The sequence below is a fragment of the Elephas maximus genome, chromosome 22 (assembly GCF_024166365.1).
Source record: "Elephas maximus indicus isolate mEleMax1 chromosome 22, mEleMax1 primary haplotype, whole genome shotgun sequence".
Classification (NCBI taxonomy): Eukaryota; Metazoa; Chordata; class Mammalia; order Proboscidea; family Elephantidae; genus Elephas; species Elephas maximus.
The window spans coordinates 21,854,402-21,876,851 of NC_064840.1; the positions used below are offsets into that span (position 1 = coordinate 21,854,402).

A 22,450-nucleotide genomic window follows, 5' to 3' on the forward strand; every position below is an offset into this window, starting at 1 on the left:
GAAGCCTGGGGGACAGGGGCCCCACTGGGAGAGTCAGTGTCTAAATAAGACCTGAGGGAGAGACAGCGGGATCCAGAGGGTAGACGGCCAAGGAACAGGGGTAATGATGACACACCGTGGCTCTAAAACTTGCACAGCTGTGTGGACAGTGTGTCTATAGTGATAACCACCCATGCCTCAGGTTTCCGTACCACAGGATACCAGAGGCCCTGAGAAGTGACCAGGGCTCGTGTGGACCTGCCAGCAGCATTACAAGAACATGGACGTGGAGAGGGACACGCTGAAAGACTTAGGGATAAAGTGTCAGTTGTCTTTAAAAGAAATGGATATGTATATAAACAGAGAAAGCAAACATGACAAAATGTTAACAATCGTATACAGGTGTACGCTCAATTATTTTCTCAACTTTTCCACGGGTCTGAATTTTTTCAAAATAAAATGTTTGAGGGTGAGGGGGCTGGAAGACAGAATAAAGTATAAAGAAATCTGTTTTATACCAAGATATTGTACTTACAGCAGATAATTCATTTTATAAAATGCAGTATTACAAGTAAAGCCATCATCTAGAAAAAAAAATGGGAGAACATGCCCGAAAGACAGGACAGCTGAAGAGAAACAAGCAACCCTCCGACCCCTTCTGTCTCTGTGGCTTGCTCACTGAGTCATCACAACAAGCAGTGGGAGGAGCTCTGGGGTGAGTGGGAGGCAGGACAAGTGACTCAGGGAGGCCCAGTCCCTGTGAGCGAGTACATCTACCCAGTGGGGCTGTGTTATCTTACTTATAAAAACAGGCTGTGCATGTTAAAACAGCAAATTGTATGTTACACACATTTTACCACAATAAAATAAAAATTTTAAAACAAAAAGAATAACAAGAGTGTAGGTACAACTCACCTGAAGTAATCGCAGGACGCAGCCAGCAGGATGCGGTGGGCCTCAATGTGTTTCCCCTCCACCACCAGGACGACGTCGAAGAGGATCCCGCTGTCTCGGAGGGCCAGCAGCCCACGCAGCAGGGCCTGGGAGTGCTGTGCACTCCGGTAGGTGTTGCTGACGCAGTGCGGGTGAGAGGGCTGTGGAGGCAACTTGCAGAGCTGGGTGAACTCCTGGTCCTCCGCCATCCTGGCAGCCACACAAGACCTCACCACCGCGGCTGTCAGCTGGCAAAACAGAGGGCACAGGGATGAGCGGGGAGGCAAGCATCATTCCATGCATGGACCTGCGGCTCACCTTGCTCCTGGAGGGAGCACCTCCAGCTCACCTGTGCATTCCTCATGGTCTCAAGTAACCTAATGCCCTCTCCACTCCCACTTCTGGTCAAAACTTAGACTTCCTGATGACCTGTGTCCCTTTATTTCCCAGATTCTTTCTCCCATTTTATCTTCCTCAGGATTACTGTAAGATAGAAGAAGTTGAGAGATAGATGTGGGTCAGAGTGCCAGCCCCTCTAGACTTACCACATGCCCTTTGGTTCCTCAGCTGTAAAGAGGGAGGTAAAAGCCCCCATCCTGCTGGGGTTCTGTAAAACTAGTAAGACGAACATCAACACCAGCATGCACCAGGTTCTCAAGAGCTCGTCCTCCCTCCCACTAAGAATAAACAAAATTGGGAGTTCTCACCCAGAATGGATACATAAAATGACAAGGCCTGAGTAGAGGTCCGGAGACTCAGGGAAGGCTTCTAACACTGCATGGAAGAGTGGGGTGGGGCTGGCGGCCAAGACCTGCCTTCCTTTACCAAGATTCTGAGAGGCAAACCCAGTAACTCTGACTAGACCTGGTGCAGTTGAGATCAGCTGTATTGTGTTTTAAATTCTAGGTTGCTGTTAACTGCTGTCAAGTCAGCCCCGACTGATGGAGACACAGTGCAACAAAACAAAACACTGCCTGGTCCTGTGCCAACCCCATAATCGGTTGCAGATCAAACCATTGTGATCCATAGGGTTTTCACTGGCTGATTGCCAGGCCTTTCTTCCTAGTCTGTTTTAGCCTAGCAGCTCCGCTGAAACCTGTTCAGCATCATAGCATCACGCAAGCCTCCACTGACAGACGGGTGGCGCCTGCGAATGATGTCCTTTGGCCAGGAATGGAGCCCAGGTCTTTTGTATGAAAGGAGAGAATTCTACCACTGAATCTCTGCCTTCATAAATTGTTATCTCCTAATAATTAAATCAGTATGTTCAAAGAATACAAAGAATGATTTGAATAGGAGCCTCAAAAACCTAATCAGTAAACGGATCTATTGCAAGCATACTTTGCCTCGGATTCCAGCCAAGGAGCGACTGCAGTCTGCGGGTGTGTGGACTACCGGCAACGAAACTGCAGATGTGTGGACTACAGGCATGAAAAGTGCAGGTGTGTGGACTACAGGCATGAAAAGTGCAGGTGTGTGGACTACAGGCATGAAAACCGCAGGTGTGTGGACCGCAGGCATGAAAACTGCGGGTGTGTGGACCGCGGGTGTGTGGACTGTGGGCATGAGAACTGCGGGTGTGTGGACTGTGGGCATGAAAACTACGGGTGTGGGGACTGCGGGAATGAGAACTGCAGGTGTGTGGAGTACGGGCATGAAACTGCGGGTGTGTGGACTACGGGCATGAAAACTGCGGGTGTGTGGACTGCGGGCATGAAACCTGCGGGTGTGTGGACCGCGGGCGTGTGAACTGTGGGCATGAGAACTGCGGGTGTGTGGACTGCGGGCATGAAAACTGCGGGTGTGGGGACTGCGGGAATGAGAACTGCAGGTGTGTGGACTACGGGCATGCGGACTGTGGGACTGAGAGCTGCAGGTGTGTGGACTGTGGGTGTGTGGACTGTGGGTGTATGGACTGCAGGAATGAGAACTGCAGGTGTGTGGACTGCGGGCATGAGAACTGCGGGTGTGTGGACTGCAGGCACGAGAACTGAGGGTGTATGGACTGTGGGCACGAAAACTGCGGGTGTGGGGACTGCGGGAATGAGAACTGCAGGTGTGTGGACTACGGGCGTGCGGACTGCAGGAATGAGAACTGCGGGTGTGTGGACTGCAGGAATGAGAACTGCGGGTGTGTGGACTGTGGGCATGAGAACTGTGGGCATGTGGACTGCGGGTGTGTGGACCGTAGGCCTGTGCACTGTGAGGTACTGGTAGAACAGCCAGTCTGAAGATGGGGAACCGAGGGGCGGTCTCCTACAAGGCGGTGAACATCCACTTCTCTACCTATGTTACCTCCCTCCCCCAACCTCAAAACTTGTTTCTTTGCTAATTTTCTACTATGTCTTTAAAAGAAGAAAAAAAAAAAAGATTCTAATGTAAACCATGCCAGAAAGAAGAGGCCTCCCTCCACTCTCAGGGGCCCCCCTCCTACCTCCCCTGGACACTCTTTAATTCCACCCTGGGCCCCCTCTCCATCCCACACACACACAAAAAAGTTTCCATTGAGTTGATTCCGACTCACAGCAACCTTACTTACTGGACAGAGCAGAACCGCCCCATAGGGCTTCCAAGGAGCGGCTAGCGGATTCGAAATGCTGACCTTTTCGTTAGCAGCTGAGCTCTTCAACGCTGCGCCACCACTGCATCCCACCAAACATGCTTGATTTTCCCCACCTGTCCTCTGTACCTGCCCCCTCCAGTCTGGCACACTCTTTTGCCTCTCCTCCTGGACTTGGAACCTGTGCCCATCCACCCGTTCCTTCCTCCTCACCCTGGACTGCCTTGGGCTTTCTCACCAAGGTCCCTGAGCGGGCCGGAGCTGAGGCATATCACTGCTGACCACCTCCTTCACTCGGGATTCTCTCTTGCCGTGAAACTCTCCTAAGGCAACTCTCTCTCTGGCCTCCTCCCTTCACCCAACACACCCTGCTCCACACCCTGCATTCCCAATGGCACCTCCAGCTCAACACCTGATCCAGACGGCAGTCCTCCTGACTGTCCTATTTTTGTTACTGGTATAACCACCGTCTTCCATGTTGGAATCCTCAAGGCCTCAATGATCCCTTTTCCTTTCTAACCCTTGTATCCGATCAGATCGTCCAGTTCTGATTCCTTCTCCTCTTCCCTGTCTGGGACAGCCATCCCCTTATTCCACTCAGTGACCACCACCCTCGTTCAGACACCAGCTGAGTTCCCTACCTCATCCTTCCCTGGTCCGTCAGCCTAGGCTATATTGGGTCCTAAAGTGCCCCTCTGATCGTGCCATCTGACTTTTCAGGCACTGTCTCCCTACTTCTCACACTTGGGGCTCTCTGATCTGGCTCAATTCTCCTTCAAGCCTTATTCACTTGTCCCCCTATTGTCACTAGTCCTTAAACCCCAACAGACGCCTGTCATCCTCTCAGGTACCTGGGCAGGACAAATTGTTTGCATGGGGCTACTAACTTAAAGGTTGGTGATTTGAACCCACCCAGCAGCACCATGGAAGAAAAGCCTGGCAATATGCTTCCACAGAAATTACAGCCAAGAAACCCTATGGAGCGGTTCTACTTAGTAACACATGTGGCCGCCACAAGTTGCAATTGGCTCGACAGCAACAGGTTTGGTCATCGTGGTCATCCTCTCAACACCTTTGGCCTCTTTTTCTGTCTCTTATAGCCCCATACTGGTCATGGTCCAGCCCAATCACTTCTCCCTCTATCATGTTTCTCCATTCCAAGCAGCCTTACTACCACCAGCATCTGGTCCCTTGATGGCTAGAGCTGTATCTCACACACATCTCTCAGCCCCGTGACCAGTGGCATCACATGATACCAGGTGCTTAGCCTTGGATGCCTTATCATTACCAAGGAGTTGAGAGGACCTCTTTTTCCTGCCTGAGGACAGACTGCTGTAACAGCCCCCTAGGCCGGATCCCCATCCACTGTGAGCACAGCAGCCCTTTTGCCCCCTTGGGAAGGGATGGATGGGGTTGACTCCACAAACCGACTCCAAGAACAAGGTCAGTAAAGCAGGCAGACCACTTCCTTGGGCAGGCAAAGCATACTTATCAAGTACAATTTAAGGAACTAAGCTAGGTGCCGAGGGGAGTGTGAAGAAAAATGAAGCCATTCCCTGCTCTGAAGGGGCACAGCACAGAGTGCAACATACTCAAATTCAAGACCACCGATTACAACCTTGCCCCTAAAAGTCCATCCTCGGGGAATTGGTGTCAACACTACACAACAATTAAAACGAGCAAACCAGAGCTCAGGCTAAAGCCATCAACCATGGAAAAATCTCAAAGCCATGCAGACAGTAAATGGCAAATTGCAGAATTAGTACAATTTCGTTTACAAAAAGTTTGAAAACACGCAAAACAATACTATATATTGTTTATAGAGAGGCATCATGGTATAAAATATATAAAGACATTTATAGGAATGATAAATGACAAATTTAGAAACATGATTACCTCCAGGAAGGAGAAAGTAATGTTTTATTTCTTAAAAAAAAAGAAAAAAAATGGATTTCCACATGCCTCGCACCATTCACAAAAATCAGTTCTAAATGGATCAATGACCTTAATGTGAAAACTAAAATCATAAAATTCTTAGAAGAAAATGGAGGGGCAAGGCTGTGAGATCTAGTATTTAATTAAAAATTATCAGATATGACAACAAAAGTTTGATCAACAAAAAACAAAATACGTAAGTGGGACCTCATAAAAATTAAGTACTTTTTGTACATCAAAGGATCTTATCAACAAAGTGGAGCGGCAGAAAATTTTTGGGACCCATATATCAGATAAGGGCCTAAAATCCAAAATGTATATAGAACTTGCGCTACTTAACAACAGAAACACAAACAACCCAATCAAAAAACGGGCAAAGGATTTGAATAGACAGTTTACCAGTGAGAATATTCAAAGGGCCAGCAAGCATAAACAAGATGTTCAATAGCATTAGCCATTAAAAATCAAAATAAAACAAAAAAACCTGTTGCCATCGGAGTCAATTCCAACTTAAGAGCGACCCTATAGGACAGAGCAGAACTGCTCCATAGGGTTTCCAAGGCTGTAACCTTTACAGAAGCAGACTACCACATCTTCATTCTGTGCAGTGGCTGGTAGGTTCGAATCTCTCACCTTCTAAATAGCAGCCAAGCACTTAACCACTGCACCACCAGGCCTCCTTCATTAGCCATTACTCACTGACTGCTGTGTAGTCAATCCCGACTCATAGCTATATGACAGAGTAGAACTGCCCCATAGGGTTTCCAAGGCTATAAATCTTTATGGAAGCAGGCTCCCACAACTTTCTCTCGTGGAGCAGCTGGTGGGTTCCAACTGCTAACCTTCTGGTTAGCAGTCAAGGGAGATGCAAATCAAACTGCAATGAGATATCATTTCACCCTCATTAAAATGGCAATAATAAAAAGAAAAACAGAAAACAGGTGTTGGAAAGGTTGTGGAGAAAATGGAACCCTCGTCCATTACTGGTAGGAAGGTAAGCTGATGCAGCCATTGTGGAAAACAGTTTGGCAGTTCCTCAGAAAGTTGAACCTAGAACTAGCATATTACCCAGCAATCCTCGTTCTAGGTATATACCCTGAAGAAGTAAAGGCAGGAACATAAACAGAAATCTGTACACCAATGTCCACTGCAGCATGTTTCCCAACAGCCAAAATGTAGTATCAACCAAAATGTTCATCAACGGATGAACGGATAAACAAAATATAGAATGTACATACAATGGAATATTATGCAGCCCTAAAACGAAATGATGTTCTGGTGCGTGTTACAACATGGATACATCTTGAGAACATTATGCTAATAATGCGGTACAGAAAAGTACACTATGAAACTTAAGTTTCCCTTCAACACATGTCCCAGCCACATCCTGTCCCAGAGGCAACTACCACTACAGAGTGCAATAATTCAGTTACGAAAGGACAAACACTGTATGATCTCACTTATACGAAGTAATGTACAGAAACCAGAAGTTATTCGTGGGAGGGGCGAGGAGGAAGTTTTTGTTTGGGGGGGGCACTGAATTCTCGGTAATGGTGGTGAAGTATTTGGGAAAAGGAGAGTGATATTGGCACAATATGAGGAATGTAATCAATGTCACTGAATTGTGAATGTGGAGGGTGATGCACTGGCCAATGTCTTGGTTTGTATTTTCACCACCATTAAAAAGAAAAAAAAAATTAGGATGTGATAGCGTGAGGTGGTAGGTTAATCTCTATACTTTTCTGTCAGTTTGAAATATTTCATAATGAAATTCTGAAACGTATTTTTGAATATGATTACATTCACGATTCAAATTCAAAAAGTACAAAAGGTACATCAAAGGGACATCTGGGTTTCCTCCAACTGTTTGATAGTACAAGTGCAGTATCACACATGCAGCAGTTATCCAAGTAAATTTCCTAGATACAGAACTCCTGGGTCATTATGGAAAAACGGTGATCTTGAATTTTAATGGATACTGCCAACCTACCCTCTAAGAGGTTGGACCTATTTATTCTCCCACCAGCAAAGTATAAGAACCTGATTCCCTACTGTCTAGCTCACCAATAGTGTTTCTTTTTAATCACTGTTGATCTAACAGATGAAAAAGAAACAAAAACCCCAGCATTTCAGAGTGTAACTACCTTTCTGTAAAAGACAGTATTTAAAAATAATAAGGCGAATGCAGCACAGCTTTGTGAGTCCTCTGTGTTGCCTGATATCCTGGAATAAAGAATGCTCTTAGGAGCTCACTTACTGAGTGGCACCCTGGTCTCCCGATTCATTTTACAGGGGGTTACTCTATCCTGAGGAGCCCTCGTGGTGCTGGGGTTAAGTGCTTGGCTACTAACTGAAATGTTGGCAGTTCGAACCCACCAGCTGCTCTTCAGGAGAAAGATGTGGCAGTGTGCTTCCACAAAGATTTACGGCCTTGGAAACCCTATGGGACAGTTCTACTCTGTCAGAATCCACTCAACTACAATGGGTGGTGGTGGTACTCTAAGGAGCACTGGTGACACAATGGTTAAGCGCTCGAAAAGTAAGCGATTGAAACCCACCCAAATGCTTTGAAGTAGACCGGTGTATCTGCTTCAGCAAAGACCACAGCCTAAAAAACCCGATGGGGCAGTTCTTCTCTGTCACATGGGTTCGCCATGAGTTGAAATCCACTCAAAGGCACTCAACAACAACTCTGTCTTGAAGCCCTTCCCTAGGTTAATCCAGCCCCATAATCTCCCAGATTCCAAACATCACAAGCAAGGCCCCTCCATTCTGAGCTGCTCAAAGCTTTAGGGGGTACAGGAAGTAAATTTTATGTCCCAAGCAGGTACGAACTGGAGAACGTAAAACGAATTTTGATGAATTAATGGACGACCGAGTCAAAAGCATTTAAGAATTTCCAACTCAGCAACCATTTACTGAGTAGACACCAAGTCCTCCGTAGTGCCCCCCCAAAACCAGGACTTTTGGTAGCATGAAGCAAGGGCCAAAACAAAGAGAAAGGGGGCAGCTCTAGAAGAGGGGAGGAGGGAGTGGGTCTTATTTCCCTGAGCTGGGGAAGAGTTCTGGAAGGAATTCCGCGGAGAGCATAGTTGGAACAGGTAGAAGCGCCGACCCTGCAGCCAGTCCCCGCTGCTCCGGCCCAGGTCTGTTCGGTCCGCCCAGGATTTCGGAACCCGGAGGTTTTACACAGACAGCGCGACCCCCAACTTCTCTCATGAAAGGGGGCGAGCTGGCGCGGCTGGGGTCCACGACTGCAGTTTCGGGACCCCCGCGCCCGGAACGCACTCTGTCCCCGGCGACGCCCCTGATGGCGGCCTGGGCGCGCGGCTGAGGAAACTGAGGCTCGCCAAGGTCATGCGGTGGCGGCAGACCTGAGCCGCCCTCCTGTTGCAGGCCCGGCCGTGCAGGGCGGAGGGTCGCGGCCGGGAAGGCCAAGCTTGGGAACGCCGCAGGCGACAAGGCCGGCCCCGGCCCCCGCAGGCGCGGAGAACCGGGAACCTGTCCCTCCACCGGGCGGCGACTCCGGCCCCGACTGCTCCGGGAGGTCCAGCCGGCCGCGCCCCCGCCACGTCAGGCCGCGGGCTCACCTCAGGCCGCCGCCCCCGCGCCTCGAGCCGCGCCCACTCCCGCGCTCCCAGGCCGCCGGCGTCGCTGGCCTGGGGCCGGTGCTCGCTTGCCCGACCGCCCGCAGCCCGCGCTTCCCGCCTCCCGGCCCGCTGGCCCGCCCGATCCGTGCCTAGCAGCTCACCTGGAGCCGCCGCAAGCCGAGGCCGCACTCGCGGGAGGCGGGGCGGGGCGGGGCCTCGCGCGTCACGTGGTCCTCCCGCGCAGGCGCTATGGAGCGCGCGGGCGGAGGCCAGGGGGCGAAGCGACTCAGGCGCGGGGGGCGGGGGCGCAGGGGCGCGGAACCGGATCTCCCCCTGGAGAAGCTGTTCGAGCATCGTCCCCTCCCGCGCATGCGGCTCTGCTGGATCCCTCTGTGGAAAAGGGCGCTTGATCGCCGGGTCCGCGATGCATCCCACACCTTGGCACAGCTCCTGGTACCTGGCGGTGCTGAACGAATGAATAAGTGAAGAAATGAACCAATGCCTGTGGCGAGGGTCACGCCTTGTAAATCTCTTCTCTCACTCAAGCATCCCCTCACTCCGACCTTCCCGCCCTCACTCATTCATTCGTTCAGGCCTTTCCTGACCGGGCGTTGTCGCGCGCCCTCTGCTGGGTGTTGGGGAAAAGAGGTCCATAAGGCAAGGCCCGGCCCTGGGAGCTAAGGCAGGAGAAACACGCGTGAACAGGTCTTTGTTTTCTTGTTTACTGAGATTCTGCAGTAAATGCGATCCCAAATTTAAGGCCTGGCTCCAGCCGTCCACTAGGGACTGCTTGGCACTCATTTTTGTCAGCCTCTGGTCCAAGAAGAGCCGATCCTCCCACGCACATCTGTAATCGCTGTGTCCAGAGGAAAAAGCCACCACAGAACTTCCTGATAGATGGGGTTCAGGTGTCCTACACTGCGGTTGTGAAAGGGGCTGGGAAGGGTGGAGAGAGCTGTGGGGGGAGGGATGGTTTGTAGTAATAAGTAAAAGTGAAGAGGAATGTAGGAGGAGAAAATAAATGAAAGGAATGATGTCCCAGGAGAGTCGACCTTATTGAGCCGAGAGAGCCACCCAGGGTCCAGACAAGGGCAGGGAGAGGGGACGGGTCTTGAGAGCAGAGGTGCCTAGTGGGAGCAGGTTGGGCTGCAGAGGGAGAAAATTCTGGAAGGCTTTCTGGAGGAGGTGACCTTTGAGCTGTGTAAAAGATGATTTTTGGGGAGCATTCCTGGAAGGCGGGTGAGGTGAGTAAAAGCATGGAGGTGAGATCCAGTAAAGCGGGTGGTTAGAAGGTCACCAGAATTGTCTCAGTCTGAAGGAAAAGTTGGAGACCAGACCCAGCTTTTAGAGGCTGGACTTGATCCTCAGGGCAGCCTTTAGCCAGGGCAGGGAGAAGGTTTGATTTGCATTTCAGATACCAACCTGGGCCATAAAGGCTGGCCTGGAGAGCTGGAGAAAGGAGGATGAGAAGCAACAGAGAGGCTGTGGCCTCAGGTGGCAGGGAGTGAAGACAGAGTGGTGCTGGCTGGAAACCTGGGAAGCGGGCAGGTTCCATAGTATGGGTGAGTGATGGGTGAGAGGTGAGCACAAGAGGGATGGTGTGCGACTGTGGAGCCACCCTACCACAGGGAGGCTGGAGCAGGAGTGGCTTGGTGTGGGCAAGATGAAGCTCACGTTGGCAAGGTGGGGGGCCTGCGGACATCCAAATGAGGGCCCCTCTGGAGGGTCAGGCTGGAGGTGCGTATCATGCACCACAGCTGGGCATGACATGTGGAGCCAGAGGAAGTGTGAGGAAAATAAGAATCGGCTGAGAGCAGAAGCACAAGGCACATTGGTGTTCCATGGGCACCAAGAGATCAGGAACCCACAGAGGGGACAGAGGAGGGGGTGATCTCAAAGGCTCAGTGAGAGCCAGGTATGAGGGCAGATCCAGAATGGAGAGGAGGTGAGAACCCAGGATCTGCAATAACGAGAACTTCGGTGGTTTTTCAGGAGCCCTTTTCTCCGAGTGACAGAAGCCAGTCTCCAGGGACTCAGGTGTGAAAGGAGCTGAGGACAGGAAGACTGCCCAGGAGAGCCTAGTCTCTGAGATGAGGAGGACAGGTAAGATTACAGGCTGAAAGCCTGGAGGATAGCACCTTCACATGTGGGAAAATGGAGCTAATGGGTGGAGAGAGTGGGAATGAGTGAAGAGAAGACGTCCTGGAATAAGGGTCGGGGCTGGCCAGGACAAGGGGTTAGGAAACACACTCCTCAATCATCTCTGAGCTAAAGGTACTATCTCAAAATACACCATATATCAGGTGAGTAGTTCACCCATTGGAAAATTCCAGAGGAGGGAAGAGGAGGCGGCGTCTGTAGTCATGGTGTACAGGAAATTCTGATAGAAGCGGGCAGGTTCCATAGTATGGGTGAACTTGCTTCTGAGGAGATCCTCTGTTTCCTGAGGGTAGTAAACTTTATCTGCTTCACAGCTGTATTCCCAGCACCTAGAACAGGGTCTGGTACTCAACAGGTGCTAAGTAAATACAAACTGAAGGAAACGAGAGAAATGCAAAGCAGAAAAACTGGCTATTACAGATGATGGAAGACTTTCTAAGCCTCAAACCATTGGAAGATATCACAAAGGTAAAGACCAACTCATTTGGTTGCAAAATAGTTTGATGGCAGCCAACCCAAACAAATAAAAAGAAAACACTCGAGGAAATTTTTGCAACAAAAATGATAGCAAATGGTGAATAATCCTATGTAAAAAATTCATACAAAAGTAAGAAAATTTTAAGATTGCGGTAGTTAAATGAGAAGGACATGAATAGCACTCAAAAGAGGAAGAATAACTTGATAAGTACTTGAAAGAATCATCAATTTCAGTGAGAGTAAAGATATGCAAAATACATACTGAAAAAGAAGAACAAAGTGGGAGGCCTCTCTCGACCTAAGTTTAGAACCTATTATACTGCCACAGTAGTCAAAACAGCCTGGTACTGGTACAACAGATACATAGACCAATGGAACAGAATTGAGAATCCAGACATAAATTCATCCACATATGAGCAGCTGATATTTGACAAAGGCCCAAAGTCAGTTAAATGGGGAAAAGATAGCCTCTTTAACAAATGGTGCTGGCATAACTGAATATCCATCTGCAAAAAAAAAAAAAAAACCAGACCCATACCTCACACCATGCACAAAAACAAACTCAAAATGAATCAAAGAGCTAAATATAAAATCTAAAATGATGAAGATTATGGAAGAAAAAATAGGGACAATGCTAGGAGGCCTAATACATTGGATAAACAGTATACGAAACATTACTAACAATGCAGAAGAAAAAGTAGATAACTGGGAGCTCCTAAAAATCAAATACCTATGCTCATCCAAAGACTTCACCAAAAGAGTAATAAGATCACTTACAGACTGGGAAAAAGTTTTTAGCTATGACATTTCTGATCAGCATCTCATCTCTAAAATCTACAGGATACTGCCAAAACTCAACTACAAAAAGACAAATAACCCTATTAAAAAATGGGTAAAAGATACGGACAGACACTTCACTAAGGAAGACATTCAGGTAGCTAACAGATACATGAGGAAATGCTCGCAATCATTAGCCATTAGAGAAATGCAAATCAAAACTACAATGAGATTCCATCTTACTCCAACAAGGCTGGCATTAATCCAAAAAATACAAAATAATAAATGTTGGAGAGGTTGTGGAGAGACCGGAATACTTATACACTGCTGGTGGCAATGCAAAATGGTACAGCCACTTTGGAAATCTATTTGGTGCTTCCTTAAAAAGCTAGAAATAGAACTACCATACTATCCAGCAATCCCACTCTTTGGAATACATCCTAGAGAAATAAGAGCCTTTACACGAACAGATATATGCACACCCATGTTCATTGCAGCACTGTTTACAATAGCAAAAAGATGGAAGCAACCAAGGTGCCCATCAATGGATGAATGGATAAATTATGGTATATTCACAGAATGGAATACTATGCATCGATAAAGGACAACGATGAATCTGTGAAACACTTCATAACATGGAGGAATCTGGAAGGCATTATGCTGAGTGAAATTAGTTGCAAAAGGACAAATATTGTATGAGACCATTATTATAAGAAAAAAATAGTTTAAACAGAGAAGAAAATATTCTTTGATGGTTATGAGAGTGGGGAGGGAGGGAGAGAAAGGGGTTTTCACTAATTAAGTAGTAGATAACTATTTTAGGTGTCGGGAAAGACAACACACAATACAGGAGAGGTCAGCACAACTGGACTAAACCAAAAGCAAAGAAGTTTCCTGATTAAACTGAATGCTTTGAAGGCCAGCATAGCAGGATGGGGGTTTGGGGACCATGGTTTCAGGGAATATGTAAGTCGATTGGCATAATAACATCTATTAAGAAAACATTCTACATTCCACTTTGGAGAGTGGCGTTTGGGGTCTTAAACACTAGCAAGCAGCCATCTAAGATGCATCAGTGGGTCTCAACCCACCTGGAGCAAAGGAGAATGAAGACCACCAAAGACACAAGGTAATTATGAGCCCAAGAGGCAGATAGGGCCACAGAAACCAGAGACTACATCAGCCTGAGACCAGAAGAACTAGAGGTGCCCACCTTCAACAGACGACTGCCCTGACAGGGAACACAACAGAGAACCCCTGAGGGAGCAGAAGAGTAGTGGGATGCAGACCTGAAATTCTCGTAAAAAGACCAGACTTAAAGGTCTGACTGAGACTAGAAAGACCCCAGACTCATGTTCCCCAGACCTTCTGTTAGCCCAAGACAGGAGCCATTCCCAAAGCCAACTCTTCAGACAGGGATTGGACTGGACTATCGGATAGAAATGATACTGGTGAAGAGTGAGCTTCTTGGATCAAGTAGACACATGAGACTATGTGGGCAGCTCCCATCTGGCTGAGAGTGCAGAGGGGGTCAGAAGCTGGCCGAATGGACACAAAAAGAGAGAGTGGAGGGAAGGAATGTGCTGTCATTTGAGGGAGAGCAACTAGGAGTATATAGCGAGGTGTATTCATTCATCCGTTGATGGGCACCTTGGTTGCTCCCATCTTTTTGCTATTGTAAACAGTGCTGCAGTGAGCATGGGTGTGCATATATCTGTTCATGTAAAGGCTCATTTTACTTGGATTCACAATCAACACCCATGGAAGTAGCAATCAAGAAATGAAATGATGTATCAGGCAAATATGCTGCAAATGACTTTTTTAAAATGTTAAAAAGCAAAGATGTCACTTTGAGGACTAAGGTGTGCCTGACCCAAGCCATGGTATTTTCAGTTGTCTCATATGCATGCAAAAGCTGGACAATGAGTAAGGAAGACCCAAGAAGAATTATGGTGTTGGCGAAGAATATTGAATATACATAGGCCACCAGAAGAATGAACAAACCTGACTTGGAAGAAGTACAGCCAGAATGGTCCTTAGAAGCAAGGATAGTGAGACTTTGTCTCACATACTTTGGACGTGTTATCAGGAGGGACCAGTTCCCAGAGAAGGACATCATGCTTGGTAAAGTAGAGGGTCAATGAAAAAGAAAAAGGCTCTCAGTGAGAGGGATTGGCACAGTGGCTGCAACAGTGGGCTCAAACATAGCAGCCATTGTGAGGATGGTGCAGGACCAGGCAGTGACCTGTTGTGTTTTACATGGGGTTGCTATGAGTTGGAACCAACTTGGTGGCACCTAACAACAACAGCAGGGGTGGGAAGTAAGGGGAAAGGGAGAATCATTGCTCAGGGGCCAGTGAGTTTCTGTTAATGGTAGTGGAATAATTTGGAAAAGAATAGTGGTGAAGGTTACATAACATGATGAACATAAAATGTCATTGAATTTCACAGATAAAAATTGTTGAATTGGCAGAAATATATGTTTTACCACAATAAAAAAATTTAAAGATGGGGAGTTGTTCATGACTAAGAACTCCCGTAACCTGTAACTCACTGCCATCAAGTTGATTTCAACTCATAGGGACCCTATAGGACAGGGTAGAACTGCTCCATGGGATTTCCAAGGAGCAGCTGGTGGATTTGAATTGCTGACCTTTTGGTTAGCAGCCGTAGCACACCGTAGTTCTTAATCACTGTGCCACCAGGGCCCTGACTTAAGAACTCAGTGTAAGATAAATCATAGATTTAGCATAAGTATGTCATAAAATCAAAGGAACAGATGTCAACTTCTATAGTCATTTAGAAGAATAAAATTGTACTATTAAAAAAAAAGACACAAAACAGAAATATTGGAGCTGAAATATACCATAACTGAAAAAAAAAATTCACTGGAAGAGTTCAATAGCAGATTTGAGCAGGCAGAAGAAATAATCAGTGAATTTGAAGATACTAGTTGCCATTGAGTTGATTCTGAATTATGATGACTTCATGTGTATCAGTGTAGACTTGTACTCCACATGGTTTTTAATGGCTGATATTTCAGAAGTAGATCAACAGACCTTTCTTCTGAGGCACCTCAGAGTGGACTCAAGCCCCCAATCTTTGGGTTAGCAGTTGAGAACTTTAACCATTGCACCACCCAAGGATTCCCAAACTTTAAGATAGGACAATTGAAAATTTTCAGATCTGAGGAATAAGAAGAACAAAAAATGAAAAGTGAACAGAGTCTAAGGGACTTGTGGGACACTATCAAGTGGGCAAACATGCATTATGGGAGTCCCAGAAAGAGAAGAGAGAGGGGCAAAAAGAATATTTGAAGAAATAATGGCCAAAAACTTTCCAAATTTGACAAAAGATAGGAATCTACACAGAAGAAGCTCAACGAATTCCAAGTAGGATAAACCCAAAGAGATCCACATATACTCAAACTCTCAAAAACCAAAGATAAAGAATCTTGAAAGCAGCAAGAGAGAAGCAAATCATTACATACAAGAGATTCTCGAGATTAGGTGCCGGTTTCTCCTCAGAAACCATGGAGGCCAGAAAGCAGTGGAATGACATATTTAAAGTGCTGAAAGGAAAGAATTGTCAACCAAGAATTCTATATCCAGCAAAAACTTCTTCAAAATGGGGATATAGACCAGAGGAATAGAATAAAGAGCCCAAATAGAAAACCTCACATATATAGTGCTATCGAGTCGTTTCCGACTCATAGCGACCCTATGCAACGCCCCATATAGTCAGTTGATTTTCAACATGGCTGCCAAGACTGTTCAATGGAGAAACGGCAGTCTTTTCCACAAATGGTGCTGGGAAAACACGATATCCTTATATCACAAGCAAAAATCAATTCAAAATGGATCAAATGCTTAAAAATAATTAAAGTTTTTGTTACTGGTCAAACAATGTATGTATATGTAATTTGTGACAACAACAAACTATGTGTAACAGAATGAAACACTGCCTGGTCCTGCACCACTCTTACAATTGTTGTGATGCTTGAGCCCATTGTTGCAGCCACTGTGTCAAACTATCTTGTTGAAGGTCTTCCTCTTTCTTCACAGACCCTCCACCAAGCATGATGTCCTTCTCCAGGGACAGGTCTCTACGGATAACACGTCCAAAGTACATGAGATGAAGCTTCACCATCCTTGTTTTTTTAAATTTTTATTAATTTTTTTTTTTTTAATTTTGATTGTGCTTTAAGTGAGAGTTTACAAACCAGGTCAGTTTTTCATACAAAAACTTATATAAACCTTGCTATGTATTCCTAGTTGCTCTCCCTCTATTGAGACAGCACACTCCTTCCTTCCAGACCGTTTTCGGGTCCATTCGGCCAGCTTCTGTTCCCCTCTGCCCTCTCATCTCTTCTCTAGATATGGTCTCATGTGTCTACTTGATCCAAGGAGCTCACTCTTTACCAGTATCATTTTCTATCCTGTAGTCCAGTCCGATCCCTGTCTGAAGAGTTGGCTTTGGGAATGGTTCCTGTCTTGGGCTAACAGAAGGTCTGGGGAACATGACCTCTGGGGTCGTTCTAGTCTCAATCAAACCATTAAGTCTGATCTTTTTACAAGAATTTGGGGTCTGCATCCCACTGCTCTCCTGTTCCCTCAGGGGTTCTCTGTTGTGTTCTCTGTCAGAACAGTCATCTGTTGTAGCTGGGCACCATCTAGTTCTTCTGGTCTCAGGCTGATGTAGTCTCTGGTTTATGTGGCCCTTTCTGTCTCTTGAGCTTGGAATTACCTTGTGTCTTTGATATTCTTCATTCTCCTTTGCTCCAGGTGGGTTGAGACCCATTGATGCATCTTAGATGGCTGCTTGCTAGTGTTTAAGACCCGAGACACCCCTCTCCAAAGTGGGATGTAGAATGTTTTCTTAGTAGATTTTATTATGCCAATCGACTTAAATATCCCCTGAAACCATGGTCCCTAAGCCCCCACCCTGCTATGCTGGCCTTCGAAGTGTTCAGTTTAATCAGGAAACTTCTTTGCTTTTGGTTTAGTCCAGTTGTGCTCACCTCTCCTGTATTGTGTGTTGTCTTTCCCATCACCTAAAATAGTTCTTATCTACTATCTAATTAGTGAAATCTCTCTCCCTCCCTTACTGCTCTCTTAACCATCAAAGAGTATTTTCTGCTCTGTTTAAACTATTTTTTGAGTTCTTATAATAGTGGTCTCATACAATATTTGTCCTTTTGCAACTGACTAATTTCACTGAGCGTAATGCTTTCCAGATTCCTCCATGTTATAAAATGTTTCACAGATTTTCATCACTGTTCTTTACTGATGTGTAGTGTTCCATTGTGTGAATATACCATAATTTATTTATCCATTCATCCATTGATGGGCACCTTGGTTGCCTCCATCTTTTTGCTATTGTAAACAGTGCTGCAGTGAACATGGGTGTGCATATATCTGTTCGTGTAAAGGCTCTTATTTCTCTAGGGTATATTCCAAAGAGTGGGATTGCTGAATCGTATGGTAGTTCTATTTCTAGCTTTTTAAGGAAGAACCAAATAGATTTCCAAAGTAGTTGTACCATTTTGCATTGCCACCAGCAGTGCATAAGTGTTCCGGTCTCTCCACAACCTCTCCGCCATTTATTACTTTGTGTTTTTTGGATTAACGCCAGCCTTGTTGGAGTAAGATGGAATCTCATTGTAGTTTTGATCTGCATTTCTCTAAGGCTAATGATTGTGAGCATTTCCTCATGTATCTGTTAGCTACCTGAATGTCTTCTTTAGTGATGTGCCTGTTCATATCCTTTGCCCATTTCTTAATTGGGTTATTTGTCTTTTTGTAGTTGAGTTTTGGCAGTATCCTGTAGATTTTAGAGATGAGATGCTGATCGGAAATGTCATAGCTAAAAACTTTTTCCCAGTCTGTAGGTAATCTTTTTACTCTTTTGATGAAGTCTTTGGATGAGCATAGGTGTTTGATTTTTAGGAGTCCCCAGTTATTTAGTTTCTCTTCTGGATTGTTAGTAATGTTTTGTATACTGTTTATGCCATGTATTGGGGCTCCTAGCATTGTCCCTATTTTTTCTTCCATGATCTTTATCGTTTTAGATTTTATATTTAGGTCTTTGATCCATTTTGCGTTAGTTTTTGTGCATGGTGTGAGGTATGGGTCTTGTTTTATTTTTTTTGCAGATGGATATCCAGTTATGCCAACACCATTTGTGAAAGAGACTGTCTTTTCCCCATTTAACTGACTTTGGGCCTTTGTCAAATATCAGCTGCTCATATGCGGATGAATTTATGTCTGGATTCTCAATTCTGTTCCATTGGTCTATGTATCGGTTGTTATACCAGTACCAGGCTGTTTTGACCACTGTGGCAGTATAATAGGTCCTAAAGTCAGGTAGTGTGAGGCCTCCCACTTTATTCTTCGTTTCCAGTAATGCTTTACTTATCCAGGGCCTCTTTCCCTTCCGTATGAAGTTGGTGATTTGTTTCTCCATCTCATTAAAAAATGTCATTGGAATTTGGATCAGAATTGCGTTGTATCTATAGATGACTTTTGGTAGAACAGAGATTTTTACAATGTTAAGCCTTCCTATCCATGAGCAAGGTATGTTTTTCCGCTTATGTAGGTCTCTTTTGGTTTCTTGCAGCAGTGTCTTGTTTTCTTTTTATAGGTGTTCTACGTCTCTGGTCAGATTTATTCCTAAGTATTTTATCTTCTTGGGGGCTACTGTAAATGATATTGACTTGGTGATTTCCTTTTCTATGTTCTTTTTGTTGGTGTAGAGGAATCCAACTGATTTATGTATGTTTATCTTGTATCCTCATACTCTGCTGAGCTCTACTATTGGTTTCAGTAGTTTTCTTGAGGACTCTTGAGGGTTTTCTGTGTGTAAGATCATGTCATGTGCAAATAGAGATACTTTAACTTCTTTCTTACCGGTCTGGATGGCCTTTGTTTCTTTATCTAGCCTAATTGCTCTGGCTAGGACCTCCAGTACATTGTTGAATAAGAGTGGTGATAAAGGGCATCCTTGTCTGGTTCCCAATCTCAAGGGGAATGCTTTCAGACTCTCTCCATTTTGAATGATGTTGGCTGTTGGCTTTGTATAAATGCCCTTTACTATGTTGAGGAATTTTCTTCCTAGTCCTACTTTGCTGTGAGTTTTTATCATGCATGAGTGTTGAACTTTGTCAAATCCCTTTTCTGTATCAATGGATAAGATCATGCAGTTCTTGTCTTTTGTTTTATTCGTATCATCCAATCAAAAAAACAAACCCAGTGCCATTGAGTCGATTCCAACTCCTAGCGACCCTATAGGACAGAGTAGAACCGCCCCATAGAGTTTCCAAGGAGCACCTGGCGGATTCAAACTGCCGACCCTTTGGTTAGCAGCCGCAGCACTTAACCACTACACCACCAGGGTTTCTTATTTGTATCATGGATTACATTAATTGTTTTTCTAATGTTGAACCATCCCTGCATACCTGGTATGAATCCCACTTGGTTGTGGTGAATTATTTTTTAGATATGTTGTTTAATTCTTTGGCTAGAATTTTGTTGAGGATTTTTGCATCTAAGTTTATGAGGGATATAGGTATGTAATTTTCTTTTTTTGTGGTATCTTTACCTGGTTTTGGTATCAGGGATATGCTGACTTCATAGAATGAGTTTGGGAGTATTCCATCCTTTTCTATGCTCTGAAATAGCTTTAGTAGTAGTGGTGTTAACTCTTCTCTGAAAGTTTGGTAGAACTCTCCAGTGAAGCCATCTGGGCCAGGGCTTTTATTTGGGGGCGGGGGTTAATTACCTTTTAATCTCTTCATTTGTTATGGGTTTATTTAGTCGTTCTATCTCTGTGTTAGTCTAGGTAGGTAGTGTGTTTGTAGAAATTCATCCATTTCTTCTAGGTTTTCAAATTTGTTAGAGTGCAATTTTTCATAGTAATCTGATGCAATTCTTTTAATTTCAGTTGCGTCTGTTGTAGTATTGCCCATCTCATTTCTTATTCGGGTTATTTGCTTCCTCTCCTGTTTTTCTTCTGTCAGTTTGGCCTATGGTTTATCAGTTTTGCTAATTTTTTAAAAGAACCAGCTTTTGGTCTTGTTAACTCTTGCAACTTTTTTTTCTATTCTCTATTTCATTTAATTCTGCTCTAATTTTTATTATTTGCTTTCTTCTGGTGCCTGAGGGTTTCTTCTGTTGCTCTCTTTCTATTTGTTCAAGTTGTAGGGATAATTCTTTGATTTTGGCCCTCTCTTCTTTTTGTATGTGTGAATTTATTGATATAAATTGACCTCTGAGCATGGCTTTTGCTGTGTCACAAAGGTTCTGATAGGAAGTGTTTTCATTCTCATTGGATTCTATGAATTTCTTTATTCCATCCTTGATATCTTCTATAACCCAGTCTTTTTTGAGCAGGGTATTGTTAGTCTCCAAGTGTTTGATTTCTTTTCCCTGGCTTTTGTGTTATCGATTTCTACTTTTATGGCGTTATGGTCAGAGAAGATGCTTTGTGATATTTCAATGTTTTGGATTCTGCTAAGGCTTGCTTTATGACCTAATATATGCTGTATTCTAGAGAATGTTCCATGTGCACTAGAAAAGAAAGTATACTTGGCTTCTGTTGGGTGGAGTGTTCTGTATATGTCTGTGAGGTCAAGTTGGTTGATTGTGGCTTTTAGATCTTCCGTGTCCTTATTGAGCTGCTTTCTTGATGTTCTGTCTTTCACTGAAAGTGGTGTGTTGAAGTCTCCTACTATAATTGTTGTGCTGTCTATCTCACTTTTCAGTGCTGGTAGGGTTTGTTTTATGTATCTTGCAACCTTGTCATTGGGTACATAAGTATTTAATATGATTATATCCTCCTGGTATATTGTCCCTTTAATCATAATATAGTGTCCTCCCTTATCCTTTGTGGTGGATTATCTTTAAAGTCTATTTTGTCAGAAGTTAATATTGCTACTCCTGCTGCTTTTTGATTGTTGTTAGCTTGATACGTTTTTTTCCATCCTTTGAGTTTTAGTTTGTTTGTGTCTCTAAGTCTAAGGTGTGTCTCTTGTAGGCAGCATATAGATGGGTTGTGTTTTTTTATCCATTCTGCCACTCTCTGTCTCTTTATTGGTGCATTTGGTCCATTTACATTCAGCGTAGTTCCGGATAGGTATTAGTTTAGTGCTATCATCTTGATGTCTTTTTTTTGTGTGTTGTTGACAGTTGCTTTTTCCCATTTAATTTTTTTTCAGAATAGCTTATCTTTATATATTGTCTTTTCCTCGTATTTGTTGTAGTTGATTTTGTTTCTGCTGAGTCTCTATTTTTTTCTTGTGTTTTATTTTGATGAGTAGAATCGTTAGTCTGCTCTGTGGTTACCTTAACATTTACCCCTATTTTTCTAAGTTTAAACCTAACTTTTATTCCTTTATATTGCCTTGTCTTCTTCTCCATATGAAACACCTATGACTATGTTTCTTAGTTCCTCTTTATTGTTTTCTTTTACATAGTGACATTGCTGTTCCCGTTTTGAGCGTTTTTTAAATCTTGATTTATTTTTGTGATTTCCCTGTCTGAACTGACATCTGATTGCTCTGTGCAGTGTTCTAGTCTTGGGTTGATATCCGATATTATTGATTTTCTAACCAGAGGACTCCCTTTAGTATTTCTTGTAGTTTTGGTTTGGTTTTTACGAATTCCCTAAACTTCTGTTTATCTAGAAATGTCCTAATTTTGCCTTTATATTTGAGAGGCAGTTTTGCTGAGTGTATGATTCTTGGCTGGCAGTGTTTTTCCTTCAGTGCTTTGTATAAGTCATCCCATTGCCTTCTTGGCTGCATGGTTTCTGCTGAGTTGTCCAAATTTATTCTTATTGACTCTCTTTTGTAGGTGACTTTTTGTTTATCCCTAGCTGCTCTTAAAATTCTCTCTTTATCTTTGGTTTTGGCAAGTTTGATTATAATATGTCTTGGTGAATTTCTTTTAAGATCTACCTTATGTGAAGTTCGATGAGCATCTTGGATAGATATCTTCTCATCTTTCACCATATCGGGCAAGTTTTCTGCCAACAAATCTTC

The 22,450-nt window shown here is 44.6% G+C and overlaps 1 protein-coding gene across 1 annotated transcript in view; it reads right to left on the minus strand.

Moving 5' to 3' along the window:
* KLHL22 (kelch like family member 22) overlaps window positions 1-9,202 on the minus strand; it is a 49,470-nt gene extending 40,268 nt beyond the window's left edge. The window contains exons 1-2 of the mRNA XM_049865674.1: window positions 9,159-9,202; window positions 895-1,160 (exon numbers count right to left, since the gene is read on the minus strand). Coding sequence (XP_049721631.1) covers window positions 895-1,121 — 227 coding nt within the window. The 5' untranslated portion in view covers window positions 1,122-1,160; window positions 9,159-9,202. The remainder of the gene's footprint in view (window positions 1-894; window positions 1,161-9,158) is intronic.
* Window positions 9,203-22,450: the final 13,248 nt, after the last annotated feature.